Genomic DNA, 17,790 nt, shown 5'->3' on the forward strand with positions numbered 1-17,790 from the left:
CACCAACATGGATCAATCACAGAATGACACGTAAATGATGTTAAAATGTTGTCAAAGTATTATGTATGTATGTACGTACGTATGTAGGTACGTGCGTATGTAGGTATGTGCATATGTATGTACGTGCGTATGTATGTTTGTTTTCCCTCATTCTAAACCTTATACAAAAATGTATTGACACTACATTGTATATTGTTTTATGTTAGCTGATTTAGAGGTTAGAGCATCGCTGGTTATCGACTCAAATCTGATAATTGGATTTTCTCAATTTGTTTGTGAATAGCAGTTTGCAACTCATTATCTCTCAACAATTCAAGATTATTTCCACCACATGCTATATGTATGTGGGAATTTTTACTTTTTTGTTTTACACACACACACACACACACACACACACACACATATATATATATATATATATATATATATATATAGGTGTGTGTGTGTGTATGTACGTATATGTGTATCTATGTATGTATATATGTATATGTGTATGTACGTGTGTATGTACGTGCATTTGTATCTACATTTGTATGTATGTATATATGTATGTACGCATGTATGTAAGTATGTGTGTATCTATCCATATATGTACGTACTTATTTATGTACGTACGTATGTATGTACGAACGTGTATATGTACTTATGTATGTATGTGTATATGTATGTACGTGCGTATATATGTTTCTTTTTCCTGAATCTAAACCTTACACAACAATATATTGACACTACATTGTCTAGCTATAATTAAATCAGAAACCAAAACCAGTACTTAAAAGGTTAAGCTTATGGGCTAAACAGTTTGGTTTATACATATGAAATTGTTTCGGTGTAAATGTTGTCCGGTGTGTTTTTGTTGCTTCTAAATGTCTGAGACGCTCTCTTCTCCTCCATTGTTGTCGTTCGCGCTCCTTCAGCTCATACCGCTCATCTACTTTCGCCAACAGGGGGAAGTACCTGCGAAGATACTCCGACGCTCAAGTCAGAAGTGAGTTATGAAGCCTCAGCTCTCAAGAAAATATTATATTATCATTGTAGAATATTATTTAGAGTTCCTCTGGCATAAGTGGAACGTAGAAGGAACGTACCTGGATTTTTGTCCTATCATTATATTTATAGGCCAATAAAAATAACCTTACCTAAAAATCTGGTTAGTTACTCATAAATATCTTAACCGCTCAAAATATCTAAGATATTTTATCCAATAAATATCCTACGATACAGAAATAAAAACTAAGATATGTACTACAAGTTTCACACTATGTATTACTCTCATCTAAACTCGAATCTACCTCACTTTGCTTACATATTAATGTTTTATTTATGCTTATTAACTACCCAGCCAACTCTGCAAGCGAACACCACCTTAACCAGAATTTCCTATCTTCCTAAAGAAAAGTGGCTAAAGAAAATTAAATGAGAAAGATGGATAAGATATGAAAAACATTTTCAACAAAAAAAATACATAAAAAGCTGGTCATCATAGTAAACTTTACATTCAAAAATAAACAATTTATTACAAAAAGGGATTAACGGTGATTGAATCTTTATTTCCTATTTAACCCTTACGATATCTTTTTCTTTATCTAGATTGTATCTAAATCATATAATAATAATAAGGATAAAAAATTGATCAATAATATAATACAAATTTTAACTTTAACTTAATCGTTTAAAAAATATAGATGAAAATAGAAATTAATGTATCATTGTCACACCTATTTACAAATAATAGACAAATCCAACTTAATAAATAAACAAGAAAAAGAATTGAACTTTTTTAAAAAAGGTATATATAAAAAATAATTATTCAAAAGCTTCGGTAATAATTTAAAATTATATTAAAATATATATAATATATTATGTTATAATAAATTTTTATAATTTCACCCAATATTGGTGGATTATATTACACATTAGTTGATATTATTATACTTTTATCTAGTTATTATATCAAAAGATAAAAGAAAAGTTGTTGGAATTAAAAGTGATGGCCAACTATTCAAAATAACGAGATATAGGAAATGGAAGGGTAGTGAAATGGCAGAGATAGAAGAGGGTGGTGAGGAAATGCAGAGGAATCGCAGAACGAACTAAGAAAGACAACAACACAGATCTGTTGGTAATGTTGGAGAACGCAACATAAACCCCCCAAAAAGACAGAAATTTGACAGAGAGAATTAGTGGTAAAACAATAGCCACAGCCCAACGTAAAACAATAGCCACAGCCCAGGCCCAGCCCAAATGCAATGAGACCGAACCTGTAAAGCTAACCAACCTGAATGCCGTCCTCTCATCCACATTTACATGCGATTATGTTTGTCTCACTCTCCACCATGCTGTCTTCTCGTTTGTTTCCCTTGCTTTCAGGAATGGAAAAGTTTCAGAGTATAAATTCTTGGTAGGTTAGACATTAGTGACAAAATCTGTTTATGTTTCAATATTTGATCTAGGCATTGCTGTTTGTGGACTCTTTTTTCTTATTTCTATTTGGAATTTCAGAGGGGAAAAGTTCTAGATTATAAATTCTTGGTAGTTTAGTCATCAATCATAACATCAGTTTATTTTTCAAAATTTCATCTTGATATTGTTGCTTGTGGACACTCTTTTGCTATTTTTATTTGGAATTTAGTTCATGAATAGGAAAGTTTCAGATTGTAAATTCTGAGTCGTTTAGTCATTAGAGGTGACATTGTTTTTTTTTTTTTAAAATTGATCTTGTGATAGGTATTGTTGCTTGCAGACTCTTTTTTTTCTCACTTTTATTCCAAATTTGTTTCAGGAATGAGAAAGTTTCAGGTTATTGTTGATGAGCTCAATTGTTCTCTGCAAACTTACTTGAATGTGCGGGTTTTATCAATCTGTGTTACAAGTGTACAGCCATAAACACTTTGAATCCTAACACACCAACTAAAATGTTGTCTAAAAGAAAGCCCCTTTACAGATTCCCGTTCATTCCTGTGTCTGTCCTTGTCATATGCCTCTCCTTCTTGTTGTTGTTCTATTACTATGCGAAACCTAGTTCTCAGATCTCTAGATTGTCCAATATTTCAACATCTCATACCCCTCAATGCTCCAGCCAAGCCCTTACCTTAGGGGAGAAATTCACGTGGTATGCACCTCACAGTGGGTTCGGCAACCAACTTTCAGAGTTCAAGAATGCTATTCTAATGGCTGGTATACTGAATCGAACTTTGGTGGTTCCTCCTGTTATGGATCACCATGCTATTGCTTTAGGTAGCTGTCCAAAGTTTCGGGTTGTAGATCCAAAGGATATTCGGATATCTGTTTGGGATCATGTGATTGAGCTTGTCCAAAGTCGAAGGTTAGTAAGTTTTTTTCACACACTGCAACTATTGATTTGTGATTTTCTGGGTTTTAAATAGAGCTGTTATAGTAATGTAACAATGCAGAGTACACCTGGCCTTGTACAAGCACTGCTGTAGCAGATCAGTTTAGTGTAGTGGATCAAATTGCAGTTGTAAACAATCCTTGTTGCTACACTGTTGATTCTAAAAAAAGGTTCCTATAAACAAGTATATCAGGGCTTTCGTCGTTGTAAAAAATTATTTTTACAAGAATTAGGAATTTCAAATCTGTCAAAGAGATTTGGGATTATCTCAAGAAAGAATATTTTGGCTGTGAAAGAACCAAAGACATGCAACCGTCCAACTTTGCTAGAGAATTCAAGATGCAAAGCATCAAGGAGACAAAAACAATTAAAAGCTATGCCGATTGGTTGATGAGTATAGCAAATAAAGAGCAACTTGTTGGGAAGCCCTTTCTAGATGAAAAAATTCTTCAAAAAATTTTGGTTACTGTTCCAAAAAAAATGAGTAAAAATCTCAGCTTTGGAGGAGGAAAAAGACTGGTCAACTATTTCCATGACAATCAGATACTGACCACTTCGTTCTTTACAATTCCATGATTTTCACGTTGCAAAAATGTTTCTAGCAGTTGTTGGCTGGTTTCATATGTGATTGCTAACAAAGTTTCCTATTATATCATAATAATAACATTGACTGTAACAACGGAAGAAAAATTTAAGGGCATGAATGCCTTTCTTGCATAGTTTTCTGTATTGTTGAAATTTTATATCTGAGATCGAATTTCACTTTCTGTGTAAATTAATCAGTCATTGTTCTTGCAGGTATATATCCATTGCTGAAATTGTTGACATCACATCATTAGTTTCTTCCTCTCTTGTTCGAGTGATTGATCTTAGGGATTTTGTGTCCATATGGTGTGGCATCAGCTTAGATTTGGCTTGCGTAACAGATACAAAGTTGCATTCCTCTGTTTCTAAAAGCCTTAACCAATGTGGATCTCTGCTAGCTGGGCTCCATGGTAGTATTGAAAAGTGTATATATGCTGTCAATGAGGATTGCAGAACTACAGTATGGACTTACAATGAAGATGGGCTTGGAGACGGTATGTTAGATTCATTTCAACCCGATGAAAAACTGAAGCAGAAAAAGAAAATATCATATGTTAGAAGACGGAGGGATGTATTTAAGACTCTAGGACCTGATTCTGAAGCTGAATCAGCCTCACTGCTGGCATTTGGAACCCTTTTCTCTGCCACATACAAAGGTTCTGAACTATATGTGGATATCCGTGAGTCTAATCAGAATCAGAGATTTCTATCTCTGAAGGAGAAGACTAAACTTCTTTCCTTTGTCCCAGAAATTTTGATAGCTGGAAAGGAGTTTTCTAAACAAAGCATAAGGGCTCCATTTCTTTGCGCACAACTTAGATTGTTGGATGGGCAGTTTAAGAATCATCAAAAGGCTACATTTCAAGGATTAAGGCAAAAACTAGAATCTTTAAGGAAGGAAGGCCCTCTACCAATTCATATTTTTATAATGACTGATCTTCCTGGAGATAATTGGACTAATACTTATTTAGGTGATTTAGTTAGTGAGAATCACAAGTATAAGCTATACTTTTTGAAAGCGAATGATAAGCTGATTAAGCGAGCAGCTATAAAACTCATGACAGCTGGTCATGGGCAGAGGTTCCTATCAAATTCATATAGTACAATTGGTAAAAAATATTGTTCCAGTCAGAGATTGCCAGATTTACTTCTTTATGTTGAGCAGACTGTATGCAGCTGCGCATCTCTAGGTTTTGTTGGAACACCTGGGTCCACAATTGCAGAAAACATAGAACTCATGAGAAAATTTAGCTCAAGTTCTCAGAGATGTTGATGGTTTTGTGGAAAAGCAGTTAATGCTGATAGGGGTTTTAGGATTGATGGGGTGGGAGTTCAATCATGTTTGTAGTAGAAGATGGTTGAATACGCCATGTTCTGAGATATCCTTTCCTCAAATTTTGATGATTCGTCAGCTTTGCGAGGCAACAGTCATTTTTAGGAGATTGACACTCTACAGTCAAGAGCATTGTTGTTATTTTAGGTATGAACTCTGCTGCTCGTGTTTTTTCCCCAAAGGTTAAGGAGTGTTATTTTATTGCCTAATTAAAAGAACATTTTTTTCCTATAACAGTAGTAATTTCTTCACAAAGCATTATCGGAAAGCACCTCACAATTTCTTTTTACCAAAAACTGAAAGCGTTAACCTTTCCAAGCATACTCTCTTGATGCCAACTGCACTCCTGTTTTTTTTTTTCACATAAATAGTTAATTCAGAGTGACCATTATTGTTTGATATACCCATAACCAGAAGTATGGATGAACGAGGAAAAAGTAATTTAAACCATGAAATAAATTAGCATTTCATGAGATTTCTGTTAACCTTGTTAATTTTACATGCTTTCTCTCTCCTACTGAATAAAATTTTACATGCTTTTACATTTAAACTTGCTTTGTTTCTTGCTTCCACTTTGTACCTTGTTTTACTTTTAACATAAGGCAGTGTACTAAATTGTCGTTGTTTGGATCATAACATGTTCTTTTGCCTCCCCAACTAGCCCACCCACTTTTCCCCCTTCTGTCTTGAGTTGGAGTGGAGCTGGTGTCACCTTGTTTATGACTCTACAATGGCTCCAATGCCTGAGACACTACACGTTAAGCTGCAGTGAGCTTGAGGCGTGCTGATTTACAAAAGTATGAATGTGTAGTTCCTTCTGAATTATAAAATACTGACTGAGGATTTGTTTGGATACTGAATTTTCTTTCTCCTTTCCTTCTACATAGATCTCGAGTGTTGTGGAATATGGTTTGGTTTGAAGCAAACCATGCCAGTTTCCACCAATTAGATCTCAATGTACAAATGTTTCAATACTCTGTGTTTATGTCTTCATTACACTAGAAAATATATGAATAAAAGAAGAGAAAAATAAACGTTAACGACACACAAATTTAACTTGGTTCAACGTACAAATATCTAATTATTGAATGTTTATATCTATTGGAGTTGATTTAAAAAATAATAAAAATATTTAATAAAAAAATAAAATTAATCTATCTTTAATGATTTAAAATTAAGAAAAATATAAAAAATAGTAATAAAAAAGTTAAAAAAATAAAAGAATTAAAAAAAAATCACAAATTAACACATGACATACACAATTAATCTATCTTTAATGATTTAGATAACGTCATAAAAAAACCAAATTAAACATAGATTGAACACTCAGAAAATGAGTCTCAATAAAATGGACATCTAATACAAAATAGTATTAAACCTTCTCATATAGATTAAACCACAAAATGTTTTTAACTGTTTTTAGGGTTTTCAATATTATAATAAATTAAAATAATTTATATTTAATTAAGTGTATTTTTGCAATAAATGAAAAGTGTGTTTAATAATTTAACCTGGTCATATCCGATATTTTAAAAAGATAGTAAGAATTAGGATAACCAATAGTGTGTGTCTATGTCTTCATTACACTAGAAAATATATCAATAAAAGAATAGAAAAATAAATAAAGGTTTAATGTCTCAATAGTCCTCATTTTCGTACATAATTTTAAATAGGATCCTTTTCTTTTTTGCGTTTCAATTGAATCTTTAATTTTATAGAATTGAATCAATTACAGACTTACCGTTAAATTGGAAAAACGTCCGTTGAATATTGAATTAGGTGGCATAGTTTAATTAGACGTGACATTATAAACATGTTTGAATTGTATTTTATATTAAAGAAAGACTGCAAACATGGGAAATCAGATTTAGACAGGGGAAATCATATTTACTTAAAGGGTAGGAAAAGAAAGAAAATAAGTGCAACCCATCAACTGAAAATCAATGAAATCAATTTGAAGCTCAGAAACGAAAACAGAAATCAAGATCCCAATTCAAACATTGTAATTTCAATTACATCAGAAAATCCCTAATTTCCCACTTTCAGCAAAACCTGATCTCCAAAATCAAATAACAAAAGGAACCCTAAATTGTAGAGTCAAGAATTTCTCAATCACAACTCGTCGTTGACGTTGTCATCGCCGGATAAGGCAATCACTCGCCCTTGCTGTTGTCGCCAGAGATCAACGCGTCAGGAGTGATGGTCAGAACTGAACCCGCATCCACCATTGCGGGTTGATTCGATGGAGGAAAGCTTCCGCGACCCCCTCAGAGCACTGTAACATCCCAAAAATTCACCTTTTAAAATTCAAAATTTAAATATGGTAATAATACATTTAAGGTAACACCCCGTAACCTCATACACAAATCTATACATAAGTGTTAAGCTCAGAGTTGACTGCAAACATAAAATTGAATCTTTCTAATTTGGTCTTCCATCTCTTCCTTCATTTGCACAGGATCAAGTGACATTTCTTCATCTGCTCCCGTATAACAAATACATTATACGATCATCGCAAAATATGATTTTTCCGATACATGCACAAATAAGTAAGGGTGAACTAACATGTAACACAACATTTATAAAACATGCAAAATTTCTTTAATATAGGCATCTTATAAAATTTATGACAGACATACTCATATACCATCATACCATAAATCTCATAAGACACTCGAACCACAATCCCAATAAACACCACAATATTCACCAAACACTCATCCGGATGATACGTTGATGAGCGGTCACGGGAGGTTATGCACTTGTGATGACTTTTACTTTTTCTTACAAATTCACTTCCAAAATACTTCATACCATTCACAAGGTTAGTCCCCTCACTATGTCCAGAACCGACACATAGACCAGGACCTCCTGCTCCTCTCACCACATAATTCATCCTTCTCTACATGAGACTGGATGATTATTAGAGTATCAGGATAACCTCCACTACGGGACCCTCAACATCAACATATATACACTAATACCATAATATTACAGAATCTCTCCATGAGATTCATACCATACTCATTCCTCAACTCACATTATACCATTACAAAACCTCTCCACAATACTCATATCATGAGCAAATGCATAATCTCATATCAACGTCATAGAATACATTCATCACAATAATTATCATATCTCATGCATTCACACATATCACATTACATCATATATTCCAAACATTTATACGCATAATTTCATTCAACTTAGAATCCAACACTAATTGTAGAATACATTTGAACGAGCACTATTTACCAAACTCAACTGAACGAACGCTACAGCACGAACGCCAGACGAACGCTATTTGCCGAACGTTCTTCACTGAACACTATTTGGTTGGATCCTATTTGAATGAACGCTAGGGAATCATGAACTATTGAGCCGAACGCTAAAACTCGGGACCCAATATTGACCAAACACTCTTAGAACGAACAGAGATCAAACACTAGGCCGAACGCTCAAAGCCGAACGCCAGATCGAGCCCCAGTTGAATGAACGTTAAAAGGTCAAATCTCACCGAACACTGCCTATGATGAACATTATCTGAGTGCAACATCATCGAGACCGAACGTTCCCTACGAACGACCCCTAACTATTTACGATCCATACCTGAGACAATCATTATCCAAACCGAACGCTACCTATGAATGATCACTACTTGAATCATGCATCATCACGACTAATCACTACTTATTAATCGATTGCTACCTAGGAACAATTGTCAAGGCCGATCACTACCCATAAACGGTCGCCACCTCAGAAAAACATCAGCAATAAAGATCATTGCCTATAACGCTCGCTTTGAGACAGAACCCTATAAAACCGCACGCTAAGGTCGAAGCCCATTTAACCAAATACGATAGGGACGAACGCTAAGCTTGAATCCCTTTAATCCTAACACTATCAGGACGGACGCCACTATGCTAATATGACGAACGCTAAGAGATTCAAACTTAAGACTATCAAATTAATACCGAACGTTCTGTATTGCTACCAAAGGATACCAACCTAAGAACGAAAGCTTATAATCATTATTATACCAAAACCGAACGCTCGAGATTCACACTTAATAATACAACTTAAGACCGATCGCTATTTATAATGGGCACTACCAAATATCGTGAAACGGAACGTTCACTATGGACAATTACTAACCGGGAATGAACATCAGTAAAACCGAACGCTATCTATCATTAATACCGAACGGTTACGATCGGAGCCTGAGAGTACCTAGTCCAACAGTGGAGGACGCTCGTCCAACAGTGGAGGACGCTCGTTCAGCCAGGCAGAGGACGCTCGTCCAACAGTGGCGGACGCTCGTTCAGCCAGACAGTAGACGCTCGTCCAACAGTGAAGGACGCTCGTTCAGCCAGACAGTGGACGCTCAGCAGAGAGAGAAGAGGACGCTCGTCCAACATGCTCATGGAGGACACTCGTCCAGAAATCTAAGAAGACGTCCAGCGAGACTCGCAGTGGACGCTCGTCCAGCGAAGAGAGCAGTGGACGTTCGTCCAGCTAGCAGAAGTGGACGTCCGTCCAGCTAGCAGAAGTAGACGCTCGTCCAGAGAGGCGCTCAGTGGACTATCAAATGATGTACGAACGCTCAACAATGCTACCCGAGAATACCAAGTTAAGACGAACGCTTATTCTGACTAATGCACCAAGGCCGAACGCTCGAAAGTGCTGAGAATACTTGACTAAGGACGAACGTTTAAGATTTCTAACTTTATCTATGGACGAACGCGAACGTTCGTTAGCTTAGAGCACCAAACTGAACGCTCGAATATTTTTGGCCAATCGAGCACAGTGGACGAACGTCCAATTTTGACTCACCAAAATTGGACGCACGCGCGTTTCTGCAGAATTCTGCAGAATCGTGTTTTCCAGAACCCAGAAACCCCAAATGTTCATCCCCAACTTCCCAGATTTGCATCAAATACAGTATAATTTAACAATCAAGGAAATAGATTTAGCTCCCCTTACCTCTTGAAGACTTCCTTAAAATTTTGGGATTAATCTACCTCAGACGTACAGTTCAAGATCTACCCTTCCACTCCCGGATTTTTGTTATAAGGACTCCACTTGATTTTTCTTCCAGCCGTGAATTCTTAATGGGTTGGCTGCTCCTATGGTTGAAGGCTAGTGCTGATGGAGGACGGTGCAGTTGCTGATTGTCCTTTCTACTTGATAGTTACGTTGGGAAGATTGGAGATGTTGGATGTTCAAGGTTGTTGGACGCTTGAAGGACCAAAGTCTCCCACCATGGTGGCGGCTGCAAACGTGAATTATTCTCCAAGCTGCTGGAACGTTGGACGGTGTTCTCTCCAAACCATTAATGAAGCTCTCCAAACGTGTGTTATTTCCTTCCAGTTGGAGTGGGTCGTGGCAGCAAGTGCTTCATCTCCAAGCCTTGGATGCTCCTTTCTCAAGCTATTTCTGCTTGACCGAGATCACCACTTCATCTTCCCCTGGTGCTGCTGGAAATGGCTGGATGTTACTCCCCATCTGCTCTCTCTCTCCCTCTCACATGCCAATCATGAAAGACCCCCCCTTCCAAGCTTCCCCCAATAATTGTACTCCAATAATGCATTCCAATAATGCAAGGAGTGGGTGACTGCCCTGTCCCCATCTCTCCTAAAAATTTACGGTCCTCACAAGCACCGCCGGGACGCCATCGCTGCCGCACCCTCACCGTGCCACGTAGAAGGGTTCGCGTCCTAGCCACCGGTAAGCTTATCCCCTACCTACAAAACCCCTAGCAGAACCAAGAAGAAGAGAAGGAAGGAAGACGTCTACTCTTCCTACTCCGCGAGTTCGAACAAGGTCGAAAGGAGCAACAAGCTCTAAAGCGAAACACGCCACTGCCGAAAACCACAATTAGATCTTCTCCCCTACAAGGTCGCAACTGTGGTACGAAGAATCAAGAAGAGGAAGAGGAAGAATTTTCCTACGTGCACCGCCATACTCCCACTGCTGGAGTTTATGGTTTAAGAAAAGAAAAGAGAAAGGGAATGAAGTTTCCCAGAACCCTAAAACTCATCTATCAATTTAATTTGATTTCTCAAGTTTACCCTTACTTAAATTTTATTTTCCCAACGTGCACTCTATTTTTTAATTCAAAAATTAAAAAAAATACACTTCACACACCTTTTTAAAGCCACGGGCAATTAAAATTACACCGTCAGCGCGTCACATATTACCTTCCTTAACACCGTCTGATCAATTTGACATAAAGCCCTGGATTCAATTTTACAAAAATAAAAACCCAATTGAGACGCTAAGAAAAAAAAGGTCCTATTTAAGATTCTGAACGAAAATAGAGACCTATTGAGATATTAAATCAAAAATAAACGACACACAAATTTAACTTGGTTCAACTAATTATTAAATGCTTACATCTATTGCGGAGAATTCTCTAATGCGCAATCCTTTCACCAGTAACTTTATATCCTTCCTCAAGCCATTCTCAAACTTGCGACACTGCCATTCTTCATTTATTGACATGGTGTTGAAGCGAAGTAGGTGTTTAAAACGATCTGCATACTCCGATACTGACCTGTTGCCTTGAGTCAACTCAAGAAACTCTACCTCCTTAGCAAACCTGACACTATCTGGGAAGTATTCAATGTAGAATTTAGTTCTGAACAACTCCCAAGTGATAGGAGTCCCGTTCCTCTCCATGATCGTCTTCACACTGTTCCACCAATGTCCAACTTCACCTGTCAGTAAGTACTGGGTGTAGGCCAGCTTCTTCTCATCCGGACACCTTTGGCTTCATAGATTCGTTCCATATCTTGGAACCAATGATCGGCCTCATCCGGACTGCACTTGCCAGTAAACCTGTCGGGATGATGTTGGAGAAAACTCTCCAAACTCCACTCTTGAACTGGAATGGAAATTCATGAATAACCAAATACCTCCATATTATCACAGTAAATCCAACATATCTCATGCATTCACATACTTTTCACATAAATCACATCACAGTATATATATTCCAAACATTGTGCACACTCAATTTGTCAGACCTCGTTAAAATACACCCAAACCCACCTGTCTAATCTCATTTATTACACCCAAAACCCTGCTCAGAACCATTAAAGCGCACTTAGAAACCCCTCTGAGCGAACGCCAGGTGTCAATAAACGAGGATCCGAAAATCAGTTAGTGGGATGCAGGTGTCAGCAGAAGAACGGACGTTCGTCTTTAAACAAAACTGAGTTTTCTGAAATCCGCGTCACTCTTTTGCATGCACCTTCTCCATTCCAAACTCTAACTTTCCATTTCTCCTACTTCTCTCTAGAAACCTCCCCTTCTCTCTACCAAAAACTCACTCTTCTTCTTCTCCGATCATCATTCAGGCACCAGTTCTGCACTCCCGGCGTAGAGGACGATCGTTGGAACCGATCATTTTAAGATTTTGAACTGGTAAGTCCATCCTTTCTCCATTCGTGCCTTTTTCCGTAACACGCAAATCCAAATTCTGGGTTGTCTGAGTTGAATCTATCATCCTGAATAATTTTCTGGTCTAGGTTGGTTATAGCCTGTAGAAAACGTGTAGAACGTTGAGGCCTCTGTCAGTAGGAGAACCCTAACTCATATCTGAGAAAGTTCGACCACCTTTAAGAGGTAAGGGAAGCTTATCTAATTTAATTGTATGATGTTGTGCGTTCGTGATTATTAAATGCATGTTGATGAATGGTTGAACGTATGTATTGAGGATGAATACTGATATGATTGTCTATGTGGAATATGAATTATTGGTATGATATGAATCGTATGAAGTATGCGTATTGATGTTAATATGAATCTTATAAAGTTATGAAGTTAGGAAATTACAAGTTAAGAAAATGAGTTTGAGTGTAAATGATTCTGTATATGAGATTATACTATGATAAAATACGTTCGTTACTGAACGGTCATCGACCGTTCGATTTTCCTGTTGAACCTAGCTAATATGGGATTCTTTCATTTGGAAATAATCCCAGTTGAGGACGAGCGCCTTCTTATCGTAACGCTGTGCTTGAACGATTGGTCAAACGTACTTGAATCTAAATATCCAGAAGTAAATCTAAATTCATATCAACATATATATATATACACGTGTAATTGTATACGTACTTGTTTCTAAATATAATTCTTATAATATCTTATTTATAGATCTTCTAATCTATATTTTAAGTAGCGCTCGGTCTTACACCTAGCGCTCGTACCACGTAGTGCTCGGTCTTATACCGAACGCTCGTACTCCTCTTTAAATACCAAACCTTGCGGAAATAGCGTTCGTCCGGATTTAGTAAATCCTTTTACCGCTTTCGGTCCTTGACTGGTAGTCGGTTCCAGTAATTGAATTATTCTAAGTATGGTCCTTAATCGTCTTGAGGTGTCTGTATCCATTGGATCCGGCCTAGAGCCTCTATATTTAAACTATTCTTTGAGTAGTGATTGGAATTTACGAGAGTTAGTTCATTCAACTGAATCAAGTGGTAAATGACGTTCGTCTTATACGGTGTTATTGTAGTCGGTTTTATTCTATTCTGGAACGGGAGATTTCTCGGTCTCGCTCCTCACGTTCGTCCTCGTTATAAAGAGAGCTGAACGTTCGTTATTTTATACACTTGAAATGGATGGCGAAAATGGTATTAAATCGAAAGATTAAAATTGATGAACAGTATATGAGATGAATTAACGGGTGTTGATTTTGAAGGAGCGTTCCAGGGAGGAACGACTCTTGGATGAAAGTTGAGATTTGTAAAGTATGAATGTGGATAAAGCTTAGCTGGCGATTCATCCTGATATTCCGTGGGTACTCGTCCTCACGTAGAGGAGAGTAGTCCATGCGTGGGAATGGCAGGAGGTCTTAGTCCATAACTATACTTTGGACGGAACGGACTAACCTCGGGTGGTAGCTGATGAAAATTCCAGTTACTGTATCACCGGGTTCACGAACGTCGTAGCTACACAGAATTCATACAGTCCGGACAGTTAGTCTAGTATCAGGAATTGATTGAATTGTATATCGTGATATATTTGATATGTTTAAATGTTGAGATATGCATGTTGTTACTTGAATTAAATTAAATAAGCTTACCCTGTGTTTTTCTTTGTGTTGTCCTGTATCTGTACGTCCGTCTTGTCTTTGCAATGATCATCCATGTGGATGTGAGCAGATGGTGATGCGTTACTGGAGGAGACGCTGGAAGAAGGAATAGTAGAGGAAGAGAACCTCGTTGATGTGGAAGTGAAGGTCGAACAATAGTCCGTTCGGTTAATTATTTAGTTTAGTTTTTAGCGAGTTGTCTTAGAACGATCACTCTCCCTTTTTCCTGACTTAACCGTTCGGTATTTTGTTTTGTAAATCGTTCGGTCAAGTTAGCTTACTGTTCATCTTGTTATTTTTGAAACTCACTTCTTGTAAGGCCGTTCGGCCAGAACCTGTGCTCTTGTTTAACTTAAGACTGATTTGGGTCATCATTAAATGTAATTAATTCTACTATATGGTGTTTATTGTATTTTTGGGATGTTACATTAGTGGTATCAGAGCAGTTTTGTTCTTTTAAGGACACTGTAGGATTATGAGTGCACTATGTTTTTGCTATGTGCTTTATGTGTGTTTGATGAGTTATTTTAAACTCTTTGGACATAACTAACAATCGTTTTCTCTGCTTCTCAGAGAACTAAAGGCACCAAGACCTCCTCCTCCACCTCAACCCACCGAGCGTGATGCGTCTGATAACACCAGGTTATTGGAATCGGTGATAGAGAGGTTACAACATCAGAATACTACTTTAATGGAGCAGAACGCGGCTGCTTTACATAGTCTGGAGGCTGCTCGTGCAAACTCTGAAGCTACTCAGAGGCAATTGATGGAGATCATTGCCGCCACCAGAAATACATCAGGAGCGTCCACTTCTTCTATTAATCATCCGACAGAGTGGAGTTTGGAGAACTTTCTGCAGCATCATCCAGCCAAATTTAGTGGAAAGTGCCTTCCTGATGAGGCGGACCAGTGGCCGAGGGATATGGAGCGGATCTATAACGCTAAGAGGTGTCCGGATGACAACCGATTGGCATTCACGGAATACTTGCTGACCGGAGAGGCTAGCCACTGGTGGGAGAGTATGAAAATGATATTGACGGATGCCCACAGTCCCATCAATTAGGGAGTATTCAGGAGCAAATTTTATGAGGAGTACTTCCCGGATAGTGTGCGTTTCGCCAAGGAAGTGGAATTCCTCCAACTGGTGCAAGCCGAAATGTCCGTTTCTGAATACACGAACAAGTTCAAGCACTTGGTTCGTTTCAACACTATGGCTACCAGCGAAGAATGGCAGTGTAGGAAGTTTGAGAATGGGCTGAGGAGTGATCTGAAGGTGTTGATATCCAGCCTGTGTATCTGGTCATTCCCTTCAATGGTTGAGAGGGCCAAGGTGTTAGAGAGGAATGTGGTTGAAGTGGAACAACAGAAGAAGCAACAAGCAACCAGGGGACCGATTTTGTCAAGAACAAATCTGAATCGGAATAGGACGCCGTACGCTCGTCCAGCACAGTCAAGTGGGTCTCAGGCGGTAGTTGTTGTTGGACAGTCTGGACAACAGGGGGCGGTCAGATGTTTTCAGTGTGGAGGACCTCATTTCAGGTCAGTCTGCCCTCAGTTGATAGGAGGGAAGTATTGCACTAGATGTAGAAGAAACGGTCATCTGGAGAGTGAGTGCAATATGGGAGGTCGAGCGGCAATGAGGCCGCCAAATGCTGGAAGAACTCAAGGTCGGGGTGGACGAGCGCAGGCTGTTGGGAGAGTTTATGCGATAACGGGCGCGGAAGCCATAAGCTTAGGTACGCTCATCACCGGTACCTGCTTAGTTCATGGAAAATCTTGTTATATGTTGTATGACTCGGGGGCAACACACTCCTTCATCTCGAAGGCGTGCGTTGAGAAACTGGGGTTAGCAGAGAGCGAAATGCAGTTTGACTTGGTGGTGTCAACCCCAGCAGCTGGTGAGATTAGGACGTCTACCGTATGTATTAGATGTCCTATAGAGGTCGATGGGCGTAGATATAAGGTCAACTTAATTTGTTTACCTCTGAAGGAGCTGGAGGTGATTTTAGGAATGGATTGGTTAGCCACCAATTGCATTCTGATAGATTGTGGTGAGAAGAAGTTGGTCTACCCTGATGAAGAAGAGGAAGTGTTGTCGGTGACGCTCGGTCAACTAAAGGAAGATATCGTGGAGGGCGCCAGTTGCTTTTTGATAATGAAGCATTCAGATGAAGAGTTTGAAGGTGCAAGCTGGGAACGATCGTCCAGTAATCAGTTAAGTGGAGGACGATCGGTAATAGAGGAATTTCCTGAAGTCTTTCTAGACGAAATACCTGGACTACCTCCCCCTCGCGAGGTAGAATTTACGATCGACTTGGTGTCGACGGCAGGACCTATCTCGATGGCACCGTACCGAATGTCACCAGCTGAGTTGGTCGAGCTTAAGGAGCAAATTGAAGATTTGATGGATAAGAAATTCATCAGACCGAGCGCCTCACCTTGGGGAGCGCCTGTGTTGTTAGTAAAGAAGAAAGATGGCACCTCACGGCTTTGTATTGACTACCGTTAGTTAAATAAGCTGACTATCAAGAATAAGTACCCACTGCCAAGGATAGATGATTTGTTGGATCAACTAAATGGGACTACAGTATTCTCGAAGATTGACTTACGATCTGGATACCATCAAATCAGAGTTAAGGAGGAAGACGTCCAGAAGACTGCTTTCAGATCTCGTTACGGACATTACGAGTATGTAGTGATGTCGTTCGGTGTAACAAACGCACCAGCAATCTTCATGGATTACATGAATCGTATCTTCAGGCCATATCTGGACAAGTTCGTAGTGGTGTTCATTGACGACATCCTCATCTACTCTAAGAGCCATGAAGAACATGAGGAACACTTGAGGGTTGTACTTGGCGTCTTGAAGGAAAAGGAACTGTACGCCAAGTTATCCAAGTGTGAATTTTGGATGAAGAGTGTGCAGTTCTTGGGGCACGTTGTGTCGGCTGAAGGGATCTCTATAGACCCGGCAAAAGTACGAGCAGTTTTGGAATGGGAAAGTCCGCGTTCGGTCACGGAAGTCCGTAGTTTTGTGGGTCTTGCGGGCTACTATAGGCGCTTCATCGAAGGATTTTCTAAGATAGTAGCACCGTTAACGCAGCTTACGCGCAAGGATCACCCGTTCGCTTGGACTGATCGGTGTGAAGCGAGCTTCCAGGAGTTGAAGAAGAAGTTGACGAGCGCCCCCGTGTTGGTCATCCCTGACACGTCCAAACCCTTTGAAGTATATTGTGATGCATCTCATCAAGGGTTGGGCTGTGTACTTATGCAAGAGAAGAGGGCTGTCGCGTACGCTTCTCGTCAATTGAAAGTGCACGAGAAGAACTATCCGACACACGACCTGGAGTTGGCAGCGGTCGTCTTCGCACTGAAGATTTGGAGGCATTACCTGTATGGATCTACGTTCCAAGTCTT

General features: G+C 38.9%; 2 protein-coding genes and 1 long non-coding RNA gene across 5 annotated transcripts; 2 read left to right on the top strand and 1 right to left on the bottom strand.

Annotated features, from left to right (window-relative positions):
• Window positions 1–1,935: 1,935 nt before the first annotated feature.
• Window positions 1,936–6,123, top strand: LOC108320287 (O-fucosyltransferase 30). Of its 3 annotated transcripts, none has more exons than XR_008244710.1 (4): window positions 1,936–2,401; window positions 2,783–3,325; window positions 4,151–5,417; window positions 5,877–6,123. XR_008244710.1 is itself a non-coding variant. In XM_052866845.1 (3 exons), exons 2-3 carry the CDS (start codon window positions 2,916–2,918, stop codon window positions 5,208–5,210), a joined length of 1,470 nt encoding a protein of 489 aa, XP_052722805.1. In that variant the 5' UTR covers window positions 1,936–2,401; window positions 2,783–2,915; the 3' UTR covers window positions 5,211–5,485. The 3 variants fall into 3 exon arrangements, 1 of the variants encoding a protein (XP_052722805.1); XR_008244709.1 differs by having other exon boundaries at window positions 5,932–6,123; XM_052866845.1 differs by lacking the exon at window positions 5,877–6,123 and having other exon boundaries at window positions 4,151–5,485.
• Window positions 6,124–7,204: 1,081 nt separating this feature from the next.
• LOC128193469 (uncharacterized) lies at window positions 7,205–11,303 on the bottom strand. The gene is made up of 2 exons (XR_008244711.1): window positions 10,257–11,303; window positions 7,205–7,545 (listed from the first exon to the last, which is right to left on the bottom strand). It is a non-coding gene; the product is annotated as an uncharacterized LOC128193469 (long non-coding RNA).
• A 4,226-nt stretch (window positions 11,304–15,529) lies between these two features.
• On the top strand, window positions 15,530–16,428 carry LOC128193524 (uncharacterized). The gene is made up of 2 exons (XM_052867151.1): window positions 15,530–16,271; window positions 16,364–16,428. The coding sequence occupies exons 1-2, from the start codon at window positions 15,530–15,532 to the stop codon at window positions 16,426–16,428; spliced, it is 807 nt and encodes a 268-aa protein (XP_052723111.1).
• The last annotated feature ends 1,362 nt before the right edge of the window (window positions 16,429–17,790 follow it).

This window comes from Vigna angularis, chromosome 8, assembly GCF_016808095.1.
Source record: "Vigna angularis cultivar LongXiaoDou No.4 chromosome 8, ASM1680809v1, whole genome shotgun sequence".
Taxonomy (NCBI): Eukaryota; Viridiplantae; Streptophyta; class Magnoliopsida; order Fabales; family Fabaceae; genus Vigna; species Vigna angularis.

Excerpts from the sequence above, each read along its gene's own strand:
- LOC108320287 (XM_052866845.1), top strand. The coding sequence starts at position 2,916 with ATGTTGTCTAAAAGAAAGCCCCTTTACAGATTCCCGTTCATTCCTGTG. Across the intron at positions 3,326-4,150 it reads GAGCTTGTCCAAAGTCGAAG|GTATATATCCATTGCTGAAA; the intron begins GTTAGTAAGTTT and ends TTGTTCTTGCAG.
- LOC128193524 (XM_052867151.1), top strand. The coding sequence starts at position 15,530 with ATGTCCGTTTCTGAATACACGAACAAGTTCAAGCACTTGGTTCGTTTC. Across the intron at positions 16,272-16,363 it reads GGTGTCAACCCCAGCAGCTG|GAGCTGGAGGTGATTTTAGG; the intron begins GTGAGATTAGGA and ends TTACCTCTGAAG.